This window comes from Sesamum indicum, linkage group LG10 (assembly GCF_026168435.1).
Source record: "Sesamum indicum cultivar Baizhima isolate 11 linkage group LG10, ASM2616843v1, whole genome shotgun sequence".
NCBI classification, from domain to species: Eukaryota; Viridiplantae; Streptophyta; class Magnoliopsida; order Lamiales; family Pedaliaceae; genus Sesamum; species Sesamum indicum.
This window is the reverse complement of record NC_142666.1, coordinates 19,684,720-19,706,854: the sequence shown is the minus strand read 5'-3', so window position 1 is coordinate 19,706,854 and position 22,135 is coordinate 19,684,720. Positions and strand designations below refer to the sequence as shown.

Genomic DNA, 22,135 nt, shown 5'->3' with positions numbered 1-22,135 from the left:
TTGCGATGCCTTTTAGATGACAAGACATGATTGGGTGTTATGAATTATTTATTATCATATTGAGATTTATGTAGTATATTTTTCATTCATCATGCATGAATATATTTAATTGGGTATAATAGTTATTTAAGTGCAACGAATTAATGTAAACATGTATATTTAAGTTATTCCAATGAATTGATACATGTGTCTATGAATATAATAGTTAATTGTAAATAATGAATTGATATTATACATGAATATATTTAATTAGTTATAAAAAATTAATTGATGCATGAATATAAGCAATGAAATATATATGAATTCATTTATTTTTAATACACATGTACTAAATTTGCTGAATTTAAAAAATCGCTCTTTTAATTAATAAAATATTAATTTATCGATAAATTAATATTTCTCTAAATTAATAAAATTTCATGGTCCCAAGGTTATTAATTTATAGAGGTTTTACTGTATATATATATATACTACTAGAACTCAAACCCATAAATTTTTTAGTTATGAAATTTAATGTCACCAGTTAAACAAATTCTTGCAACAACTGAGGACCTAAGACGCTTGTAGATAGCACGATCCAAAACTCTAATAATGGCAGCATCACAACATACAAATATCTAGTCTCAAAATTACATCATGTGTTCCCACTAACAACAAAGTCACTACACAACACAGCAAGTGGGGCTTTAAGGGCCATTCCTAACTTCGTTATCCCTTAATCTGCAAGCAAAAACATATTACTTCACAGGAAGGAAGCAAGGAGAACCAAATTTCAGACCACATGAATTCTTCAACTTCAATTCCCGCTTCTGCAGCTTCAACAAACGTTTTTGACATCGGGAACTACACGACTACGTTAATAAAAGTTGAGGCACAAGTGTGCGACCGAAATGGGTGCAATCCTCCACGCCCAATTAGGCCTCTCTTGATTTGCAGCCCTTCGGAAACAGGGTCTTTCCCAGTGCTGCTGTTCCTTCATGGCTATCTTCTTTACAACTCTTTCTACTCTCAGCTCATCCGACACATTGCTTCACATGGTTTCATCGTTGTTGCCCCCCAGGTTTCTTTACTTTTCACTCATGTTTAGTTACTTCTTGTCGGATTCTTTTACCTTCAATCACTTTGATTTATCTCGGAAATCATTGGTGTGGAAGTAGAAATGTTGAAATATAACACTGGAGGAGAATTCTCGAAATATTGCATTATTATTGTTGTTCGATCTTATGTTTGATTTTCTTACGAATTTTGTACACGTTCCACAATCTGTTTTGCAATTTTCTGACAAATGATTCTTGAAGTATTTCCTGGTATTCTTACTAGGAACAACAATTTACAAATGCATCGTTTAGGTACAAATAACAAGTTAGGGTTAATTAGTTCATGTCAAGATTCTTGAATTTTTTGTTGATTTGGATAAGAATTTTTCAATAAAAAGATTCATGAATTGCTGCTGTATATATTGGTATATCATATCAATACATTTAATATTATTTTGCTACAGTTATATTCCGTAGCAGGGGCAGATGCAACCCAAGAAATAAAGATCACAGCCGAAATAAGCAGTTGGCTGTCCCAAGGACTAGCCCAGTTTCTCCCACCTCATGTTGAGCCAAACTTGAGCAAATTAGGACTAGCAGGCCATAGCCGTGGCGGAAAAGTCACATTTGCATTGGCTCTAACTAAGTCCCTAAAGTTGTCGGCCCTAATAGGCATCGATCCGGTCGATGGCATGGACATTGGGAAACAAACTCCCCCTCCAGTCCTCACTTACACCCCACACTCCTTCAATCTTGATGGTGTGGGAGTGCTAATAATTGGGTCGGGACTGGGAGAAGTGAAACGTAATGCTCTTTTTCCAGCCTGCGCTCCAAAAGGGGTGAATCACGAGGACTTCTATAAAGAATGCTGTAGTCCAGCATACTATTTTGTGGTCAAGGATTATGGACATCTTGATGTGCTGGACGATGATACTAAAGGGATAAGAGGGAAGGCAACATATTGTTTGTGCAAGAATGGGGAGTGTAGGGAGCCAATGAGGAGGTTTGTTGGGGGGGCTTTAGTTGCATTCTTGAAAGCTTATTTGGGAGGGAATTCAAGGGATCTTGTAGATATAAGAGAAGGGCATGGAATGCTTCCCGTTGAGCTTCAAAGGGTTGAGTTTCATCTGTGACAAAGGGAAGCAAGAAAATGTAATTTTGCTATTTTTTTTTTCTATCTTGATTTTGGTATATTTGTACTTGATGATTAAGGATATTTGCAATCTCAAGATTTTATAAATAATCAAAGTGGCGTTATGGAAATATTATTTTTTAATAGGGATTGCACCAAATCTCAATTTTATTTCTCCATTTGATCTTAAAAATTTAGCAATAGACAAGAAAATTATGTTTTTCTCATCTCTTTTCAGTTTATGAAAACAATACTACAATAAAGATCCTATTAACTAAGTGCCGTAACTTGGTAACTGTCTCGACAAGCCAAAAATCATTAAAAGCACAAAACCATCAAAAACCATGTACAAAAAGATTTACACAAACTAAAGAACAAGCTTGACAAATTAAAATCACAGACGATTAGCATAAATATATATGTGTTTTGATTCTAATATCCAAGTTCTGGACATACACAATGGGCTCATTTATTTGGGTTTATTAGAATGGATCTCCCAAGTTGTTCTTATCAATTTTTGTTTACTAAAGTTTGAAGATGTTGGTGATTGTACATCTAAACCCGATACATTGAGTGTATTAGACAATTCTGTTGGGCCCATCTCTTACTCGTTAAAATTTTCTCTCCATTTTTAATCTGTGAATGAAATAAAGACATGTCAGTCCTTTTTTATTTTTTCTAAGAATAACTACACCTCATTTATTGAATTTTGGTGTAATTACATCTATCATTCTCAGATTTTTATTTTTTGTAATATATAAGTCCTATTTATTAAAATTGATTAAATTTATTGATATTAGAAAAAATAATATTTATTTTTGATTGATTTAAAAATGACTCAAATAATTCATTAAATTCTTATTTTTTTCTTTTTAGCCCTTTGGGTTGCTAGGGTTAATTTGTAAATGATTGTGTTATGTCATCTTCCAATTTACTCGGGGCGACCTGCCAAATCGTCGCCCAGGCTGCAGCAAGTTGATTTCTGGTCTCCTTTCAGACGGCCCTTTGCTTCTTTTTCTCTGCTTGGGTAATTGTTCACGTTGGCTACTGAATCTCTCTGTTTTCTCATCTCTCTTCACTTTATTTTTTACTTGTGCAGTATGGCTTTATTTTCATCGTACCTTTCAGTCGTTTTTGCCGATTGTTATGCTTATTCTGGCTATCTCATACGATTTGATTTCCCACATACTTCTTGCTTTCGTTAAAAGTGGAACCTTGATATTCGTGGGGTGGATTTATAGTTTCTACCTCAAAAAATTGATTGCTTTGGGTTTTCTTCTTGAACATTTTAAGAAACGGGTAACTCTTTGGACATTGTATTTGTAGGAAATTTTTAGCTCGTATGTGTTTTTCCAAAAATTCCAGTGTAGGTTATGTTTGGTTTGATGGAGTCTTTCTTATTGGTTTTTTTGCAGGTCTGTTTACTGTAAGTATCCATTAGTCGTGGCAATTCAAATTACCGGTGGAAATCGTATATAGTTAAAGCATTGAGCAGCCTTGCTATGAAGATGTATGTAGAGTTACAATTTTCTCGTGTTTGAAGGAAATATTAACTGAGTTCTTGGTCTGCTGTAATTTTGCATTTAGGTTGCAATTGGATGGATGGTTCTTTATCAAAGAGTGATTCTTTTGGAGAAAAGAAATGACAAATTGTGAATTTAGAAGAATAAGAACTAACTAGAGGTATCTGGTTGGATGATTGTTCTGTAAGGGAAAAAACACAAATGATGATTATTCATGTGACATATTTTTCTAGAGTTTAGGGTTGGCGGAAGTCTCTTTTTTCACAAAATTTTGAGGATTATGGGATGTAGAATGGGTGGGAAATGAAGGAAAATAAAATTTGAGGAAATTCTGTGGATTTGCCAAGGGTGCATGAGTCTTGGAGAAAAGCTTCATTGGAACACTTTTTCCTGAAGAAGTGAAACATTTGTATTTTTTACTTAAACCGCAGATCAGTTACATTTTTTTGTTTTGTTTTGTTTTTATCTGTTTTATTGCAGACTTGAACATAATGCTGGTGCTCTTACGAATTTTGAAGTGCTTGATCTTTTGAAATCTAGAGGGGCTGGGAAAGATCCCACACGTGTTATTGCTTCGGTATCTGCATCTGAATTCAAGGTTGGAGGTTTGCTTTGGACTCAGTGTTTATAAAAAAAATTAATAATAAAACATTAAGAGAATTCTGCTGCTTGTGCCTGATGATTTTGAGTTTCTTGTATAGGTTTTTGATTATTTAGAACAAACTCCTGCTTGCAATCAAACAAGGGACATCATCCATAAGTTTGTTGACGAGTGTAAAAAATTTGACCTTGCGAAGGCTGAGATTCTTAATGTTGTCAACATGAGGCCATCGTCTGCGGTTGAGGTTTACACAGTAAGTCCTATCGAATTACTAATTCAACTTCCTGACCTAACTTAACATACTTTTACATGTTTATGGTATTGTTGAAATGCCATTCTTATCTCTGTTCATGAAAATCGATTGCCACTTACTTGAACAGTAATTATTGTACTCATTCCTCTTACTGTATATGTTCTAAAAACTCATAACCTGTATAGACTGCTATACCCAGTGCACCCTTTTTCCAAGTAATTGATTCAAGAGCATTTTTCCTCTTAAATAAGAATGCCTTTACAGCTATCTGAGTCACTTTTGAGATGCTGTAACTCAGGCCTGCATAAATGCCTAGATAAACCAATCACATTTTATTCCAGCTAGCACAATGTAGAATCAATGGTATGAATAAAAGTAGTGATGCTATCATAAGATCACTCGGTGTGCATGTTTAAGTGGCAACATTGGTAAATGCTCCTTGATTTCAGTTTGATTTAGTAGGGAGAAAAGGTCCGAAAAATGGTGTTGTTGCTTAGAGTTAGAACTTCTTATCTGTTAATTCTTACTTCTATATTGGGTCTCTTTCTTGCTTTAGTATTATGCATGACTCCAAGTGAGACAGAGAACTAGTAAAACTCCCATGCCAACGAAAGATTAAATGGACGCCCCTTAGGACTATAAAATTTTGATATCGTTAAACCTTGACGAGAACAAATGCAGACACCTACCTATTCCTGTAGGTTGACTTTAGAGAGTTTGAGATTCTTTCTTTCTCAGCGTTGTTGATTCCATGCGAACTTATTCACTTATTTGTCCATTTTGGCAGATCATAGAGGAATGTGACACACGCATGGAAGAGAAAATCGATGACTTCGTGGAGATGATCTTGCAGGTGTTGCCGGCTCATCCATCACAAGCGGAGCCCAACGAGGAAAGTGGTGAGGGCAAAGAAGAAACTGTCTAATGAAAACAGCTACCTGGCCAACTAACTTGTCATCCATGAATTAACCTATAGTTCAAATGTATTGCTGCCTTGCCTGGATCTTTTACTTACTGTGTTTTTTAACCTCTGATATCAGACATCATAGTTAGACCAGAGATTTCCAGCAGTTTTAGGACCTACATCGAGTTGGTAAAAAGTGATTATTTCATGTGAACATCTCATAAACAAACAATCACTGCGTACACTATTGTTTCTAAGGATAATATCATTAATCTGATTGAAATCATTTAAGCGCTGCGACGAAGCATCATAATCTACAAGATTCGATCTCTAGAAAGGGTCTAATTAGACTAAACATTTACCTCAAATTCCAGTTCTTGATCACATCAAACTCTCTTCCTTTAGACCTAGTTTGGGATGCATATGTGTTGTAATGAGAAGTGCAGAAATGAAGCAGCAAGTAGAATAATTTGAGTAGAGTCACAATGAAGTCCCCCAGGCCCAGAAGGCAGGACTGTCAAATCCAACATCACCTCAAATAATTTATCTCAACACTTTTCTTTATTGCTTTTAGTAAAGGGATATCATTTCCTTTCCCTGAATTCAAAAAAACACAAGAGGATGTTGGGGTGAATGGTCTGGGAATGGGCAAACTGAGCAGAGGTTTGGGTCTTGTACCGAAATAGGTGTCTTCTCAGCTCCTGCCATCTCTCCTGCCCCATCTTGTCTCAGCTAATACAGAATATTATGCCACCAAAATTTCTTCATTCTGTCTGAGTTTTTCATGGATTTTATGATTGCACTGCTCTAAATTCACCAAGTTTTATAATTTTTAATTGACAACTATACAAAATATATAAAATGACATTCTTTCTTTCTTTTCTAAGAATGGGGTTCGAAAATACAGTACAGTTTCATCCTGTTTGATGTTTTTGCACTTGGTTCATATAAAAACAACTTGAGCCGACGTTGTCACGATTCAGGGCGTTTACAACTTTTATCCATAGGAGTTAATGTTTTTTCACTTTATTAGTATTATTTATAAATATCAAACAATGTACATCGTATTGCATCAGCATCATACAGATTCCATTGCTAATATAATGTAATTCATGATTTTTTTGATTTTTCATACTTACAACATTTCAGTTATTATTTTGGATTTTAAATTTACTAAAATTTTGACAATTTAAATCCTTAACCTTTTAGGTACAATGTCAGAGTTTCAATTCTTGGATCAGACATAATGTTGATTTTACACATAACAAATCAAACAATTATTTTATCAAATATTTAATCATCATCTGGTGTATCCGACCCAAGATACTGTAACTTAATTAATATACATTTTTTTAATAAATAAATTATAATTATAATTAGAGCCCACGTGCAAAATATCGCACGCCATACCTAGCAGCTATACTATACATGCACAATAATTGAAATTCAGCAGAGGATATTATTTCACGTCAAAAGGTAATGCTAAGGACAAGGGGTTTGAGCTACGTACTGTGCTTGTCCACAAATATAATGTTGTTGTTGACACAATTAACTGCTTGCTGTACCTGATTAATGTCAAAACCTTTTACATTCCATACCACCAACTATTAGAACGCACGACAACTCCTAGTTGGCTGCTACCGTACACGTAAAATTTCATCGGGACAAAATTTTTTGCAATCTAAATTTTATAATTCATTATCGAATATGAAAACCCTATTAATTTGTAAAAAGTTTCAAAATTGGGTTTGAGTATATATACACACATAAACACTTATATGTGTGTGTATTTTTTATACATATTTATGTAAAGTTTTGAGATAAAATATGCAATATATGTTGAGGGTCTTGAGATAAGTAGGAACTAACATAAGATATCAACTTTATTGCAACTATTATTTTCGTCCTGTCACCTGCATTAATGCAACTCATAAATCCCACCTCCATAAATGGGAAAATAAATACTTCAAAGGAAAAGAAAGAAATAAATACTTATAAAAATCTTTTTCTTTTAGATAAATTAATGATGTAATCTCTATACAATAATTATATATGACATTGAAGAAATAAGGAATTCCGTCTTCACAGTCTCAAATGATATGTTCACAGCCTGCTAGCTAGTTGAGTGAAACATTCAAAGGAAAAAGCAACAAAATTCAACACCAACAACTAAAATCTATGCAAACTGTTCAACAAACATCAAATTCCAAGCCATATTGATCAGTTTGCCAAAATTAAAATCTGAAAAAGAAAAATTCCAAGTGTTGTGATGAAATTAAATCTGAAGCGCTGAACAGTTATGGTGTCTACCATTGCTATACAAACACTGTGTTTGTGCATATTACAACTATGTGATAAATAGTACATTACATTACAGGCTAAAATCAAACATCATCCTCCTAATCATATTTTTTGTCCTAATTAAGGCATGAACAGCTTGTTCCCGCACTTGCATCTCCACGCCTCAGGATAATACTCTAATGGCATACTCATTCCAGGCTGAATCGGCACGTGCACCGGCCTACACGGCGCACACATCCCGCACTTGGATCTGCACGACGGCGGCGATGACCCCAGCCCCCCGAGTCGCCGCCGCTCCACCACCTGCTCCCTTATAATCCTCCTTCCTACCACACACAAGAAGAAAAATTGAAGTCGATGAGGAGGTTTTTGATATTTTAAACCAGTGGGGGGGTGTTGAATATTACTTACTGAATTGGCGAGATGGGGTGCTGAAGCCCAGAGCTGAGACTGATGCGAGTAGAAGAAACGCAAGAGTGGCAAAAGAAAGGGTGAGTTGGCGGTGGCGCAATCCGCCCATCGCCGCCGCTTACGGTGGTGCAAAACTACAGCAGAGAAGGGATTGAGTTTGAAGAGAATTATTGGGGTGGGAGAATGAGAGTGAGAGTGAGGATGAAAAATTTCAAGGGGGAGTGTGAAGTGTGAAGTGAAGGTATTGTTATTATTATTAGAGATAGAGTGAGTGTTTGCGTGCAAGCGTGTGAGTGAGTCCAAGTCAAACACTCATCTTATATTACATTAATTCAAACATGAGAGGAGGACTACTCTCTCTCTCTCTCTCATATCATATGTATGTATGTGTTTGTGAATATGTATTAGAGAAAGTGACTTTTATGTTTGCTTGTGTTGTTTTACATGCCCAAAGTGTACTCCCTATTCTTCTTGTGTTTGTCTTAGAATTTTTATTCTATATATACTAATCTCTTTTATTATTATTATTATTATTATTATTGTTTAGATCAGGTCACATCGCACTAAATTTAATTATATTGTAAGTGTTATTATGCTTATGATATGATTAATAATTTTTTTTAAATTGTGGGTGTTCAATATATATATATATAAAGTGTAACACATTTGTTGTATATATGCTCAATTTCATAAAACTGAATTCAATTTGATCTGAAATTCTACCGATTTTATATGACTTTTGCAAGCATGTTCAGTCAAGAATTTCTTTTACCTTTACACGCATTAAAGTGTAAGACGTTTGGTATACGATTGAAGTCATGAGTATCATATGACTAAATTCATTTCAATCTAAAATTCTTTCGATTTTTTTATATGACTTTTTGCAAGCATGTCCGGTCAAGATTTTCTTTTGTCCAGAAAGAAAAAGAAAATTATGGTCTGAATTTTCGATTGTATTAGATTAATGTTGTCCATATAAAATTATATGTATATACAAAGTAAAAATTTTTATTGTTTGTGTTTTACTTTCGTGATGCATGGCCGGTGCGAATTCTTTTTTACACGGTCTCCGCTTTATTTGAAATTTAAAAAAATAAAAAATATAATTCAATTATTCAATTGATATCCTTTGAGAAAAAAATGAGTATATATTATATACAGCCAACTATGACCATATAATAAGAGGAAAATGAATTAAAAAAATAAAAATAAATTTATTATATTTAGTCGTGCAAGTTATATATACATAAATTATTTTAAAAAAAAATAATATTTCGATATTGGACATATATTTGAAGCTAATAATACCTAGAGAGGGGGGAAGAAAAGGGAGATTTGGATAGATTTGTTTTGTTGATTGATAGAATTTGGTGGTGGGGAAGAAGGGTCCCATAGATGGGACTTTGTTGATTGATTTATGCAAAGGGGCATATATTTATAGGACAGTCCTATACCATGTACAAATACTATTACCATACCTTATGCCTCATTTTCATCAAGGGAGAAACACACTCAATTCTTTGAATCCCAAGTCTCATACCACCAAATCATTCATCTACTAACAACACTTTTACAAAAATATCTGGGCTTGTCTTGTAAGTTTGGGTCTCCTCGTTTAAATCGATTTAAATACGAATTTATTTATCATAGTAAATTTATACGAGTAGATTTTGACTTTTATTTTAGTCCAACTACGATAATGCATCCATCCTAAAATTTATATAAATGTTTTTATTTTTTCTTATTTTAAATATTAATGCACATATATAGAGTATGTCATATATTACTAATATATATATATATATATATAATTAATGCATCAACACCTTAAGTAATTACTTTGGTATATTTTTAAATAACTTACACGAAATTGCCCTTACTTGAAGAAATAAATAATCCATATTAATGTTTGTTCCAATTCTATTTCTTCTTTCACAGCCTTCACTACTTAATTAAAGTTTTTATCTCTTCTATTTTATGTTTTTAACTAATCATATATAATCTAATAAATACATCAAAATATACTTAATTCTTATATAAAATTTAATGAATATCTGTAGGCTCCAATATATTGAGATTCTCTATCTCCTAGCTTCGGGTGGGGGGGCATGCCCTGATAATGGCTCCATATTGGAATTCGATACCTAGCACCAGAACACTCTATTTCATATTATAATTCCGAATTATAGACTCCAACCATGTATCTAGTTGGTGAAAATCGGAGAGGAGAGAGGTCTTCGTATTTTACGTTTCAAAAAAATCGATGTCATGAGTTATTTGATGACTGTTTATTAATATATATTGAACATTTAAGCATACACATCAAATACTCTTAACTCCACTAATCTATACCTTTATATATTTGAAAAGCATCATTTTGATGTCTTCAATTTTTATATTCTGTTATTTTTTTCTTTCTTTTCATCTTCTCATTTCTCTCTTCTCAATTTTTCTCATTTCACATATTTTACGGTATAAATTGCATTTTAACCCGAAGTAAATGTAAATGGGCAAATGCTCTCAGACTCTGAGAACATATATAATTGGAGGATGATTAGAACTGATGGAGCTCACGTGAACAAACCTGTTTTCCAACTTTTGGTCTGCTCTCCATTCATTTTGGTAAGATAAAAGGTTGGCTAAAAATATGGCCCACAAGGATTTTTTTTTTTCTTTTTCTCACTATTGTATCTGAATAGAAAGATTTGAATTTGACGAAAATAAAATAATTTTATATAAAAATAATTTAGAATAAAAAATATAATTCAAAATTAGAGGGGATAATTATAAAGATTTGAAACTCTCTTATTTCTATCATGTTATGTCTTTTTTTATTTTATTATAATTGGCTTAAATATTATCGGATTTTTCCATGGATAAACAAAAATAAATATGCTTGAATAATTCGATCCAAATTCACTTTGGTCCGACCTATAGCCCTACCTAAAAGAAAAGTTTGTACTTAATATATGCTGAAAAAGATATTGTGCAATTAATATATATTGTTAAATAATGCAGACAAGCCTTCCATATTAAAAGCAGACGAGGAACTTAAATGATTTATAAACTCCAAAATTCTCTTCCCCTAACGAGTTGCCATAAAATTGTATTCCTTTTCCTTATGGCATAAAAGTCGAAACGAGAAATATCTCGTTAGGGGACTGACTAAACTAAGACCTCCGCTGTTATGAGACAACATTTTAGAATAAACCGATGAAAACTTGTACAAAATTAAAAATTAACAATACCTCATGCATTAAGTCACCAATCAAATCAGAAATTGGATGAATGAAGTAGAGTGAATTGGATGGATTGTAGGAGAGAAGAGGAGGAAAGCATGGGACCATATACGGGGGGACAGGCAGGGGTTGGGAGGGTCAGGACTGAGGGCATTGAAATATTGAATAGAACTAGTCATGGATCCATCTGCCTGTCCGGCCCTACAACCCGGTTCCGCTCCGGCTCGTGCTTCCATGCCTCTCCACTTTTCAGATTAAAAACAAATAACTAAATCAATTAAAGTTTCATTTCTGAAAAAGAAGACATATTTTTAGAAAATGTAAAAATAGGTTGGTTTTCCTTGTCTTTCTTCTTTTTTTTTTTTTAACATTTTAAAGAATTTAGAAAAATTGAATCTTTTATATTTTTCATATTATTGGCGTAAAAAATAATTATTGTACAATTGATCTTGAAATAGTATTTAAAAAGAAATGAAGAAAAAATGTGGGTGAGACAGAAAAAGGTTTCTGGGTCTGGACACATCCGTTTAGATCGATAGATAGCCCGCCCAAAAACTGAAACTAACTGCAACAAACATTTAATGCTCCTCCTGCCCTCTGCTTCCACAAAATTCTTTCCATTTTTTCTTTTATTTATTTATTATTTTGCTTAAAACTGCTATATATATATATATATATATATATTGAACAAAGATGATCAAAATCGAATCCCAAACTCTTCTCGACTTGAACCTTTGATCTATTTTTCATAAAAATAATATGTCATCATTAAACCACTCGATCGTGATCATGAAAATGCAAACTTGCGTTCAATATTATTGATGTTTGTGCAAGGAAAAATTGACTTGAGAAGTACCCTTCTAGTAAATGTTTCTTACCCCAGTTCTTGCATATACAAATTTTATGTTGGTTGTTCTGATTTTTTTTTTTTTGTTTCATGTAAAAATTTAAATAACAGTTTGGATATTTGAGCAATGTAATGTTGTTTTGGAGTGTGTTTATTATTATTTTATGTCATTTTACACACTCAAGATTCGAATATAGGATATCCTACAGAAAAAATTTATATCGTTATTACTTCATACAACATTAAATGTAAATATGTCATTTTTAGGGAAAAGAAATGTATGAATCAAAGTGTTATACCAAAATATAATATTGAAAAAATTATTATATTGATCATGTACTTAATTATTTTTTTTTAAAAAAAATTACACCAATCGTGTAAAAAGTATGATTCTCTATTTGATTGTTTTTTCATGCTCATTTTACATAATGATCAGCTACCTTGGGTTTGGTAGGGGAAGGCCCAAATTAATTGGGCCCAGTCCACGACCTTGTGGATTTTTTTTTAAAGATTAAATACATTTTGCACTTTTTAATTATGTATTCTGTCTCATTTATATTTTTAAAATATGAAAGGTAATAAATACATACCTGACAAAATAATTTAACATTAATAAGATAATTTTTTATTTTTCTCATCGTCAGCATAGTTTCATTTTATAATACTTTTTTCCTCGTAGTCTTTTATTAATTTTTTTTATATGTTCACAAAAACAACGTACACAATGAATAGTTGGTGCAAATACAAACCCTTCACTGTTTATATCTTATTCTAGAAATTTCGATCTTCAAATAATCTGTCCCCCACAAGCCCAGATCTTTAGCAAACCATCAGAAAAGGTTAAATAAATAAATACCACTTAAATCCAATGGATTAGAAACCCCCACATGGCACAATCCCAAGCCAATATCCAAAATTTTCCATTTGTTTTAATCCCTTACCAAACACGGACCAACCACCCCACCCCAGTTGACAAGACCGTCTCAAAACCTCAAAACTCTCATGGCGCTCCAGGTAATGTCCTAAGAACTATGTTCCTCTAACATATTTCATTGATTTTTTATTTTTATATTTGGAATAAATCAATTTATTGAAATGCTGTGATGTTATGTGGTAGTATAGGCATGGTTCATGCAAGAAAGTGATGATGATCAAAGGTTACCACACCACAAGAACCCGCCCGAATCCGTTTCACTGGAGCAGTTGGCGGATCTTGGAGTTCTCTACTGGCATTTGGATCCGGATAAATATGAGAATGACCCGGAACTGGATAAGATTCGACGAGCCAGAGGATACAGCTACATGGTATGATGATGTTTGGTTCTTGTAGGGTTCTCTCATTTGATTAATTGGAATTTTGATCTAATTTAAGGTTGTAAGGTTCACTATTCATAAAATTTGAGAGGTGGGATGTGTAATTTGGTTTGAAAAATGAGTTAGATATAGTTGAATTTGGAGGATTATGGTGCCAAATTATTGGAAAATGTAGTAAACAGTCCTTTTTCTTCTTAACTTGTCAATGCAAATGCTACTTAATTTCTTGAGTTGAGGTTCGTGGTGTAAGCAATCATCTCGGAAATGTTTTTGCTCCTGTGAGAAAACAATGGCAGGTTTAATTTGAAAAGGTGCGAAATTCATAAAAATGTCGGTTCTTGAGGGACGTCTTCGAAATTGCTATTCTCAAACTTTTAAGGGGCTGCTTGTTTCCCAAGAGTGAATTCCCATATCAATCTGGTGGTAAATTCTAGTGGAGGCAATTATCACTTTATGAAAAGCGTGTGATGCCCAAGTCTCAAGTTTAACTCATTTTTGCTTCTTTCTTGTCCTTCCTTTCCCTAACATAATTTGGACTAGACTTGTACTCTTTCACGTTACACCATGGTCCGGAGCATTGCTCTTTTATGAGGTTCTTGAAGAGTTTTTGCAAGAGTGGTGGTGGGATTGAAAAAATAAGTGAAGTCCGAGGTAGTGAGAATTTGAGTAGTCCAATACATGAAACAGCGTTTGTATCGATAAACTCTCAGCTACAATTAACAATGGAACCAAGGAATGTGCATCAAGGATTAAAGTGTTTATGGCAGAACTTAATTAGGAAGTAAATTCTTTCTTGTAGATATTCATTGATCTCTTGTTGTTTTCTCGTTTTAAGGATTTGCTGGACTTGTGTCCTGAGAAAGTGGAGAACTACGAGCAGAAGCTCAAGAACTTCTACACAGAACACATACACGCTGATGAGGAGATACGCTATTGTTTGAAAGGGAGTGGCTACTTTGATGTCCGGGACAAGGATGACCGTTGGATCCGTATCCTGATCAAGGCAGGCGACCTCATCGTTTTGCCTGCTGGGATTTACCATCGTTTCACCCTCGACACCAATAACTACATCAAGGTACCTATACAATCTTGATTTTCACAAAACATACAATGTTTTTCGTATTACAAATGTATGTTGTAATGATTGCAGTTGATGAGACTGTTTGTGGGCGAGCCCGTATGGACACCCTTCAATCGGCCTCAGGAGGATCATCCAGCAAGAAAGGAGTACATGAAGAGCATGGCTGAGGAGGTTGGATTACCGGTTGCAGCTAACTGATCAGCATGTTTCCTGAGGTGGATTCTGGTACATCATGTTCATGTTCTAATTGCTAGTGTTTGTTGGTGCATGTAATGAAGAAACTTCTGTAACATTGGTATACGGTTGTTATTCACATGTAATGTAATGGTCATTGTTCCTCTTTTGTTTTTAAGCTGATACGGCGTTGGAATTGCAACATGACGGGGACATGTCGGACCCAGTAGTAAAAAAACTAAAAAACACACACTGCATAATAGCAAATTACCCATATAGGCCGTCACACCCAACATGACCTGTTGACCAAACTCAAGACCGTTGATTCTATATCAAAAAATTAGGATCATATCAAGTGGTCTAAAAAGCAAATACATGTGGTCTTATCAATACATCCAATCATTTTTTATATTAATACATCATTTATTACTCTACCACCAACATTTTTTTTTTTCGCGTCACGAACTGACTTAAGCATCAAGATATTTTTGCTAGAAACAACCTAATTAAGCTAATGATCTTTTTCCTTCTCAGATTTCCTAATGCACAGTATAAACTACCTTCATATTTGTATAATTTGATTTAATTTTAGAAAATATAAATGTAATTTATCCAAAAATATGGTTAAGATCCTATTAACCAAGTGCCACAACTTGGTACAAACAGTGTCTCCACAGACAAAAAATCATTAAAAGCACAAAACAACCATAAATCACGTGCAGAAAAATTCTACACAAACTAAAGAACAATCGTGACAAATTAAAATCACAGACGATTAGCATAAATATATGTGTTTTGATTCAAAGACCCAAGTTGCGGATATACACAATGTACGTTATTATAATAATGTAATTAATCGCATCAATTAAATAATAGATCGGAAAGTTACAATGAAGTTAAGTGTTGCATGTTTGTTACTCAAGATATTGAAATCAACCTTATTATAATCAAGTTCAAATGATAAAGATACAACCTTAAATTAAGTTTCGAGTTAATTGTTTCTAGACCTTTTCTATTTTATTAATCATCATATTCAAATCAACCGAATTAATTGTTAAAAAGATACAACCTTAAATTAAATTTCTAGAAAACAACCTGCACCATGCCACAAGATAGCGTAGACCGTATAAAACTTTTTTGTATTTTTAATTATGTGAGATAAAGTGAAAATATTGAGATTTTACGATTAAAAAGTTAGAATGGTTTATTTAATATGTATTATAATATAAAATTATTACTATGTTTAATTAAGTTTTTTGTCATTATATTTCTTTTTTAAAGTAAATTAATTCATATAATTAAAATAAGCAAAAGTTTCGGTCCTCCAACCAATCATCTATAGTTCGAGGTTATGAGTTCGAATTCTAGTAGATATGTAAATATTTGTTTCACTTTATGAGTCTATTATAATTTATTAAATATTCAATTGTATAATATATCCATCCACTAATATATTATTTGAATACTCAATTTATTAGAATATGATATAATTATGCAATTATCGCTTTTATTATTGACAAAAAAAAAAAAAAAAAAGTTCATCCATCCATATTTCGTGATGCAATATTTAATTTTCGTCATGTTGAAATGACCAGAATGCCACCGCCTATTCAATTAACCTGGACAGACAATGTTCTACGATCAGGGTTAAATTGGTCTTTGCAGTAAGATATCGCAATCAAAATCCTAAATTTAGATGGTATTTTCCACTTCATAGTCGTCGTCGCTCCAAAGCAGAATTCAAAGCAGAATTGCTCCAAGCTGAAAGCGTCCTCTGGGAGAGGGAGCAAGAGAGAGAGAGGAGGAAAATGGGTTCTCTTAGCAAGGTATGGAACACCTTTAATTTTCTTGTTGTCCAACGTTGTATGTGTTTTGTGTGGTTGTATGAATTCTTGATTGTGTAAATTGCAGTTTTATTTGCTCGGATAATTGTAAATTCTTGTTTTTTTTTTTTTTTTTTCATTTGCCTTTTGGGTTGCTAGGGTTAATTTGTAAATGATTGTTTCACGTGGTTGTGTGAATTCTTAATTTTGTTAACTTCAGTTTTGATTTGATGGGTAATTCTTGATTTCTGTTTTGGTTGTGTTATTCGTTATTTGTCTTTTCTTTGAAAGGGTCAAACTCTAATCTGATGTATTAAGAGATTTGGACAGGTTTGCATTATTGCGGAAGCTAAATTTTGATGTTAGTGAAAAATTCAAGATTTTATATTGTTGATCATTTTGATTGTGAGTAGCTCTATTGATGATGGCTTGGAGTTTGTTAAGTGCTTTAGCTTATGAAATTTGTGAGGTATAGATGTGTGTGAGGAATTCGAATATAGGCTCTTGCTAAAGGTTAATATGACTTTTTTGCACTAACTTGCCTTTGTTGGCTGAGCTCCGCGTGGTCCTTGGAGAAATGGAGAGTAGTGGGAAAGGGGTGGAACCCGTCATAGCAAATTTCCATCAATAACTTGAATTAAGTTGTGCTGTTTGGAATCTCGGAAAATCCTATAGGTTTAATGTAGAACCTATAGTGGATGGATATGGTTGAAAGTTTTTGCTCTGGATAATAGATAATTTATTGAAGCTTTTTTATCATTGTGCTCTTGCATAAGACAAAAGGGAGTTTGTTTGGCACTGGATAAATAACTCTACCCTTGTGGTCATTATTTGGCCTTTGCTTTTCACATCCAAGTTGTGATGTATTTGCCTGCCGTTCATGAGGCTGTTAAATGTTGGATATTCAGCCTGTAGTGCTGGTTTAGTTCTATTGTGATTTTGACTCATGAGGTGTGCATGCATGAATTTCTATCTGATTATTTTCTTTGTTAATGGAGCAAAATGTAACAATTTTCGTTGAATGTAAAACTCTTATCCTTATTTTTTTTATTTTCTGTGTTATGCTTGCTTGAATGAGTATTGGCTAATTGATGTGTAACATATTTGTATATTAACATGTCGTAGACATATATTCATGTTTTATACATGCCTGTTCCATTTCTGTCTCTGCATATAGGTATTGAATGACTGGTGTTTTCTGTTACTACGAAAGCAATCTGACTGGTTTTCTACTTAATAGAATAATGGTTTTCCATTTATAAGTTATTTCCTTCTCATACTTCCCTCTTTTGCCTAAGAACTAATATATCAGAAGAAAAAGTGGTTGCTAAGTGATTTGTATATTAATTGATGTGTATTGGCTAATTGATGTGTAACATATTTGTATATTAACATGTCGTAGACATATATTCATGTTTTATACATGCCTGTTCCATTTCTGTCTCTGCATATAGGTATTGAATGACTGGTGTTTTCTGTTACTACGAAAGCAATCTGACTGGTTTTCTACTTAATAGAATAATGGTTTTCCATTTATAAGTTATTTCCTTCTCATACTTCCCTCTTTTGCCTAAGAACTAATATATCAGAAGAAAAAGTGGTTGCTAAGTGATTTGTATATTAATTGATGTGTATTGGCTAATTGATGTGTAACATATTTGTATATTAACATGTCGTAGACATATATTCATGTTTTATACATGCCTGTTCCATTTCTGTCTCTGCATATAGGTATTGAATGACTGGTGTTTTCTGTTACTACGAAAGCAATCTGACTGGTTTTCTACTTAATAGAATAATGGTTTTCCATTTATAAGTTATTTCCTTCTCATACTTCCCTCTTTTGCCTAAGAACTAATATATCAGAAGAAAAAGTGGTTGCTAAGTGATTTGTATATTAATTGATGTGTATTGGCTAATTGATGTGTAACATATTTGTATTAACATGTCGTAGACATATATTCATGTTTTATACATGCCTGTTCCATTTCTGTCTCTGCATATAGGTATTGAATGACTGGTGTTTTCTGTTACTACGAAAGCAATCTGACTGGTTTTCTACTTAATAGAATAATGGTTTTCCATTTATAAGTTATTTCCTTCTCATACTTCCCTCTTTTGCCTAAGAACTAATATATCAGAAGAAAAAGTGGTTGCTAAGTGATTGATCCACCTCAAATATTGTTATGCAGGATGACAGGGCGGAAGTTATTCAGGCATGGTACATGGATGACAGTGATGAAGATCAGAGACTTCCTCATCACCGTAACCCGAAAGAATTTGTGTCCTTTGAAAAACTTGATGGTATGCATTCTTAGAACTTGTCATTATATTGTCAAATGAGCTACGCTTTCCGCTTGTATGTCATAACCTCGAGTCTTTGAAACGAGAGGACAATCATGTTCTGCAACCTCATTTTCCTAAGAATATAATTAGGAAACCATTTCATTCAATTTATTTAGCCAAGACCTAATGCATATTGATGTAAATCCCACTAAAGATCCTTCACACAATTTCTTGGCTAAGTGTATTGGCCATCTGATAATTGCATTTAGTCAGTTTCTAAATCGAGTGCCTTTGAAATCCTTTAGAGCTTGGAGTGCTTAGCTGGAGGTTAGATGCTGACAAATATGAAACAGATCCAGAGTTGAAGAAAATTCGTGAAGCTCGTGGTTATTCTTATATGGTATGCTAGCTCATAACATCGAGAATAATTGAAGTCTTAGATATCTTTTCATCTGATAATCTTTGTCTCGGAACTAATTGCTTGCTTCCCAGTGTACTAGTAGTGTAATTTAACTTTTCTCATTCTTCAGGACTTCTGTGAAGTTTGCCCAGAAAAACTGCCAAATTATGAAGAGAAGATCAAGAACTTCTATGAAGAACATCTTCACACAGATGAGGAAATCCGCTATTGTGTTGCAGGGAGTGGTAGGTTCATGGCGACTTGCTTGACTTGGTCATTCTGCTTTTCTTATTGAGGATCCTATTATGTAAATGAGTTTTTTTATGCTGAAGGGTATTTTGATGTGCGTGATCGTGATGAATCTTGGATCCGCATCTGGGTAAAGAAAGGGGCAATGATTGTTCTCCCGGCTGGAATTTATCATCGCTTTACACTTGATTCCAACAATTACATCAAGGTAAAGATCTCGTGACCAGCATTTATAGAGCAAGATCCTTGCTGCAATATCAAGTTTAGATTTTTAATACACCCTACTGTCATTTTATGGTGAATTGTTACTCACTGAAAACAAAGTTTTAAGAGCTGAATTTACAGGTAGCCCTAATGTAAATCATTTCGTATGTGGGTTCCAAATTTGTAACACTCATTGTATCTTGTGATGTATTCTCAATTATTCAGTTTTGTTTACCACATTGTGGAACTGTTGATGAATTGGGCTTTCAAATCTTTGATCATAAAGTCTACGTATGCAGGCAATGCGACTCTTTGTTGGTGATCCTGTTTGGACACCATATAATCGTCCTCACGATCATCTTCCTGCAAGGTGCGTTCTGCCTTCTTAATCTTAATAGGAAATTCTTAGGAGGCCCGTGACCATTGAACATCAAAACCGTTCGAGTATGGTAGACCCCATATATGTTCCATAGTATGGATGATTACTGTTAACATGGGATCTAGAGTCCTGCGACCCCCTAAGTATAACCTATACTATAATGTGCACACCCCCAACTCCCCAACCCCTTGGGTTAAATTGAAAAAACAAGGAGAGGTAAGAAGACCATGAGGAAACTAAGATGTGCAAGAAGATGAATAAAAAGAAGTAAAAGGATTAGAGGTTAATGGTAGAAAGTCTTTATGGTGCAGGCAAGAGTATGTGGAAGCTTTTGTGAAGAAGGCAGGTGCTGATCAAGCAGTTGATACTGCAGCTTAAATCCCCGGAATTTTGCTTGCAAAAGATATGGGGAACCTTACGTTCGGTTGGACTTAATATAAACCTCTCCTTTATGTGAGTGTGTGTCAAAATAATGGACCTTAGGTCCACCATATATTTGCCACTTCAAAATGGCTTGTAAGAATCGAATGTTCACATTCTTACACCTATCCATGTAGCAAATCTATGGTGTCTGTGTGTGTTCTAGTACTCGTACTTCTTTTATATACACAATATTTAGCCTGAGATATCCGATGTGGTTGAAATTTTTTTGCGGGTTGTTATATGCCGTTCTATGATGGTACTTTCCGACCAACAGTAAGGACTGGAACAGAAAAGATTCACGTTACTTGGTTGTATTCTATTCAAGTAGAGTTGTGAGCCAGTAAATGCATGTACAATGATATCACAAGTGAAATGCTAACGTTGTTATAAAGGGTCAATTTACATCAATATTTGAAGTTAGGTCTAATTATTACACAAGGGGTATGCTTGTAAGTTTGTCCTTATCAGGGGGTTGATGTGAATTACATGGACACGTAGTGGATGTACTGTACGTGTAATTTTATAAAAAATAAAAAAAAATATTTGTGTAATTAGATCTAATATCGAGGGTGTCATAGCTCATGTATTTTAAGAGTTATGTAATCACCAACATTTTGTCATATGAATCTCACTATTTAAACAAAACTTGTACAGCTGCTACTTTCAAACAATTAATTGATGAGAGCCACAAAACTTAATAAAAAAATTAATGTACATGTATTTATTCAGCCATAGGTGACGGCGGCGCCGGTGATGGTATTTTAAGTCTCAATGACCTGTTCTCTTCTGCTCAAATTCAACCTACATTAATATCCTCATACATACCAATTTTCCTAGTTTGAGATGTCTGTTGAAGAATTTTGGAAATTTGTATTTTTGTACTTTTTCAACAAAAAACACAACATTTTTTCCCAAATATGCCAGTGAAACGATCATGTTTTTCTTAATATTTTTGGTTGTAAAACATCTTAAAAGCAATACATGCATCCTATATTTTAGAACCTATAAGATGTAATATCTTATGTTAAAGTATTTGAATAAATAAATTATACAAAGTTAATAATGATAATTTTGTAATTAATCGTATCACCTCGTTAAAATCACAAATTCCTTATTTTTTTTTCCTAAATAGATTTATAAACTCTTAAAAAAATATATATATTAAATAGTTTTTGATAGTTTACCTTAAAAATCAATGAACTTACTAATTAATCATGTGAAAAGGCGAATTAATCTTTTCCAGAACTGAATTATGTGGTATTTATTATATTATTTAAACCTTTTAAAGTTAGATGCTTCGGGAGGATTAAAACTTTTTTCTAAAAAAATGGTTTCTTCTACACCCCTCCCGAACCTCTATTAAATTATATATTACTTTTATTACTATTATTATTTAGTTTGCTTTGTTTTTATTCTTGCACTCATTATGTCACTGCAACCTTTTTCAACGACACGTGTAAGCCCCTGTCACCTACCACGTCTCTTTCTTTCTTACACTACTTCTATATATATTCTTCCCAATTAGCATCCATGCAAATCAACTCCGTATCTCAA

General features: G+C 33.4%; 5 protein-coding genes across 7 annotated transcripts; 4 read left to right on the top strand and 1 right to left on the bottom strand.

The window, feature by feature from the left end:
• Positions 1–655: 655 nt before the first annotated feature.
• On the top strand, positions 656–2,313 carry CLH2 (chlorophyllase 2). The gene is made up of 2 exons (XM_011092373.3): positions 656–1,060; positions 1,502–2,313. Exons 1-2 carry the CDS (start codon positions 782–784, stop codon positions 2,168–2,170), a joined length of 948 nt encoding a protein of 315 aa, XP_011090675.2. The 5' UTR covers positions 656–781; the 3' UTR covers positions 2,171–2,313.
• A 743-nt stretch (positions 2,314–3,056) lies between these two features.
• On the top strand, positions 3,057–5,736 carry LOC105171302 (uncharacterized). Of its 3 annotated transcripts, none has more exons than XM_011092371.3 (5): positions 3,057–3,196; positions 3,585–3,679; positions 4,173–4,290; positions 4,394–4,546; positions 5,334–5,736. In XM_011092371.3, the coding sequence occupies exons 2-5, from the start codon at positions 3,672–3,674 to the stop codon at positions 5,469–5,471; spliced, it is 417 nt and encodes a 138-aa protein (XP_011090673.2). In that variant the 5' UTR covers positions 3,057–3,196; positions 3,585–3,671; the 3' UTR covers positions 5,472–5,736. The 3 variants fall into 3 exon arrangements, with proteins under 3 accessions (XP_011090673.2, XP_088741769.1, XP_011090674.2); XM_011092372.3 differs by lacking the exon at positions 3,057–3,196 and adding an exon at positions 3,237–3,468; XM_088885643.1 differs by lacking the exon at positions 3,585–3,679 and having other exon boundaries at positions 3,060–3,196.
• Positions 5,737–7,620: 1,884 nt separating this feature from the next.
• Positions 7,621–8,404, bottom strand: LOC105171301 (EPIDERMAL PATTERNING FACTOR-like protein 4). The gene is made up of 2 exons (XM_011092370.3): positions 8,163–8,404; positions 7,621–8,077 (listed from the first exon to the last, which is right to left on the bottom strand). Exons 1-2 carry the CDS (start codon positions 8,269–8,271, stop codon positions 7,872–7,874), a joined length of 315 nt encoding a protein of 104 aa, XP_011090672.2. The 5' UTR covers positions 8,272–8,404; the 3' UTR covers positions 7,621–7,871.
• Positions 8,405–13,121: 4,717 nt separating this feature from the next.
• Positions 13,122–14,995, top strand: LOC105171300 (acireductone dioxygenase 1). The gene is made up of 4 exons (XM_011092369.3): positions 13,122–13,262; positions 13,371–13,553; positions 14,398–14,637; positions 14,713–14,995. The coding sequence occupies exons 1-4, from the start codon at positions 13,251–13,253 to the stop codon at positions 14,839–14,841; spliced, it is 564 nt and encodes a 187-aa protein (XP_011090671.2). The 5' UTR covers positions 13,122–13,250; the 3' UTR covers positions 14,842–14,995.
• Positions 14,996–16,484: 1,489 nt separating this feature from the next.
• Positions 16,485–20,784, top strand: LOC105171299 (acireductone dioxygenase 2). The gene is made up of 7 exons (XM_011092368.3): positions 16,485–16,643; positions 18,833–18,944; positions 19,232–19,326; positions 19,457–19,571; positions 19,659–19,783; positions 20,079–20,149; positions 20,470–20,784. The coding sequence occupies exons 1-7, from the start codon at positions 16,626–16,628 to the stop codon at positions 20,534–20,536; spliced, it is 603 nt and encodes a 200-aa protein (XP_011090670.1). The 5' UTR covers positions 16,485–16,625; the 3' UTR covers positions 20,537–20,784.
• The last annotated feature ends 1,351 nt before the right edge of the window (positions 20,785–22,135 follow it).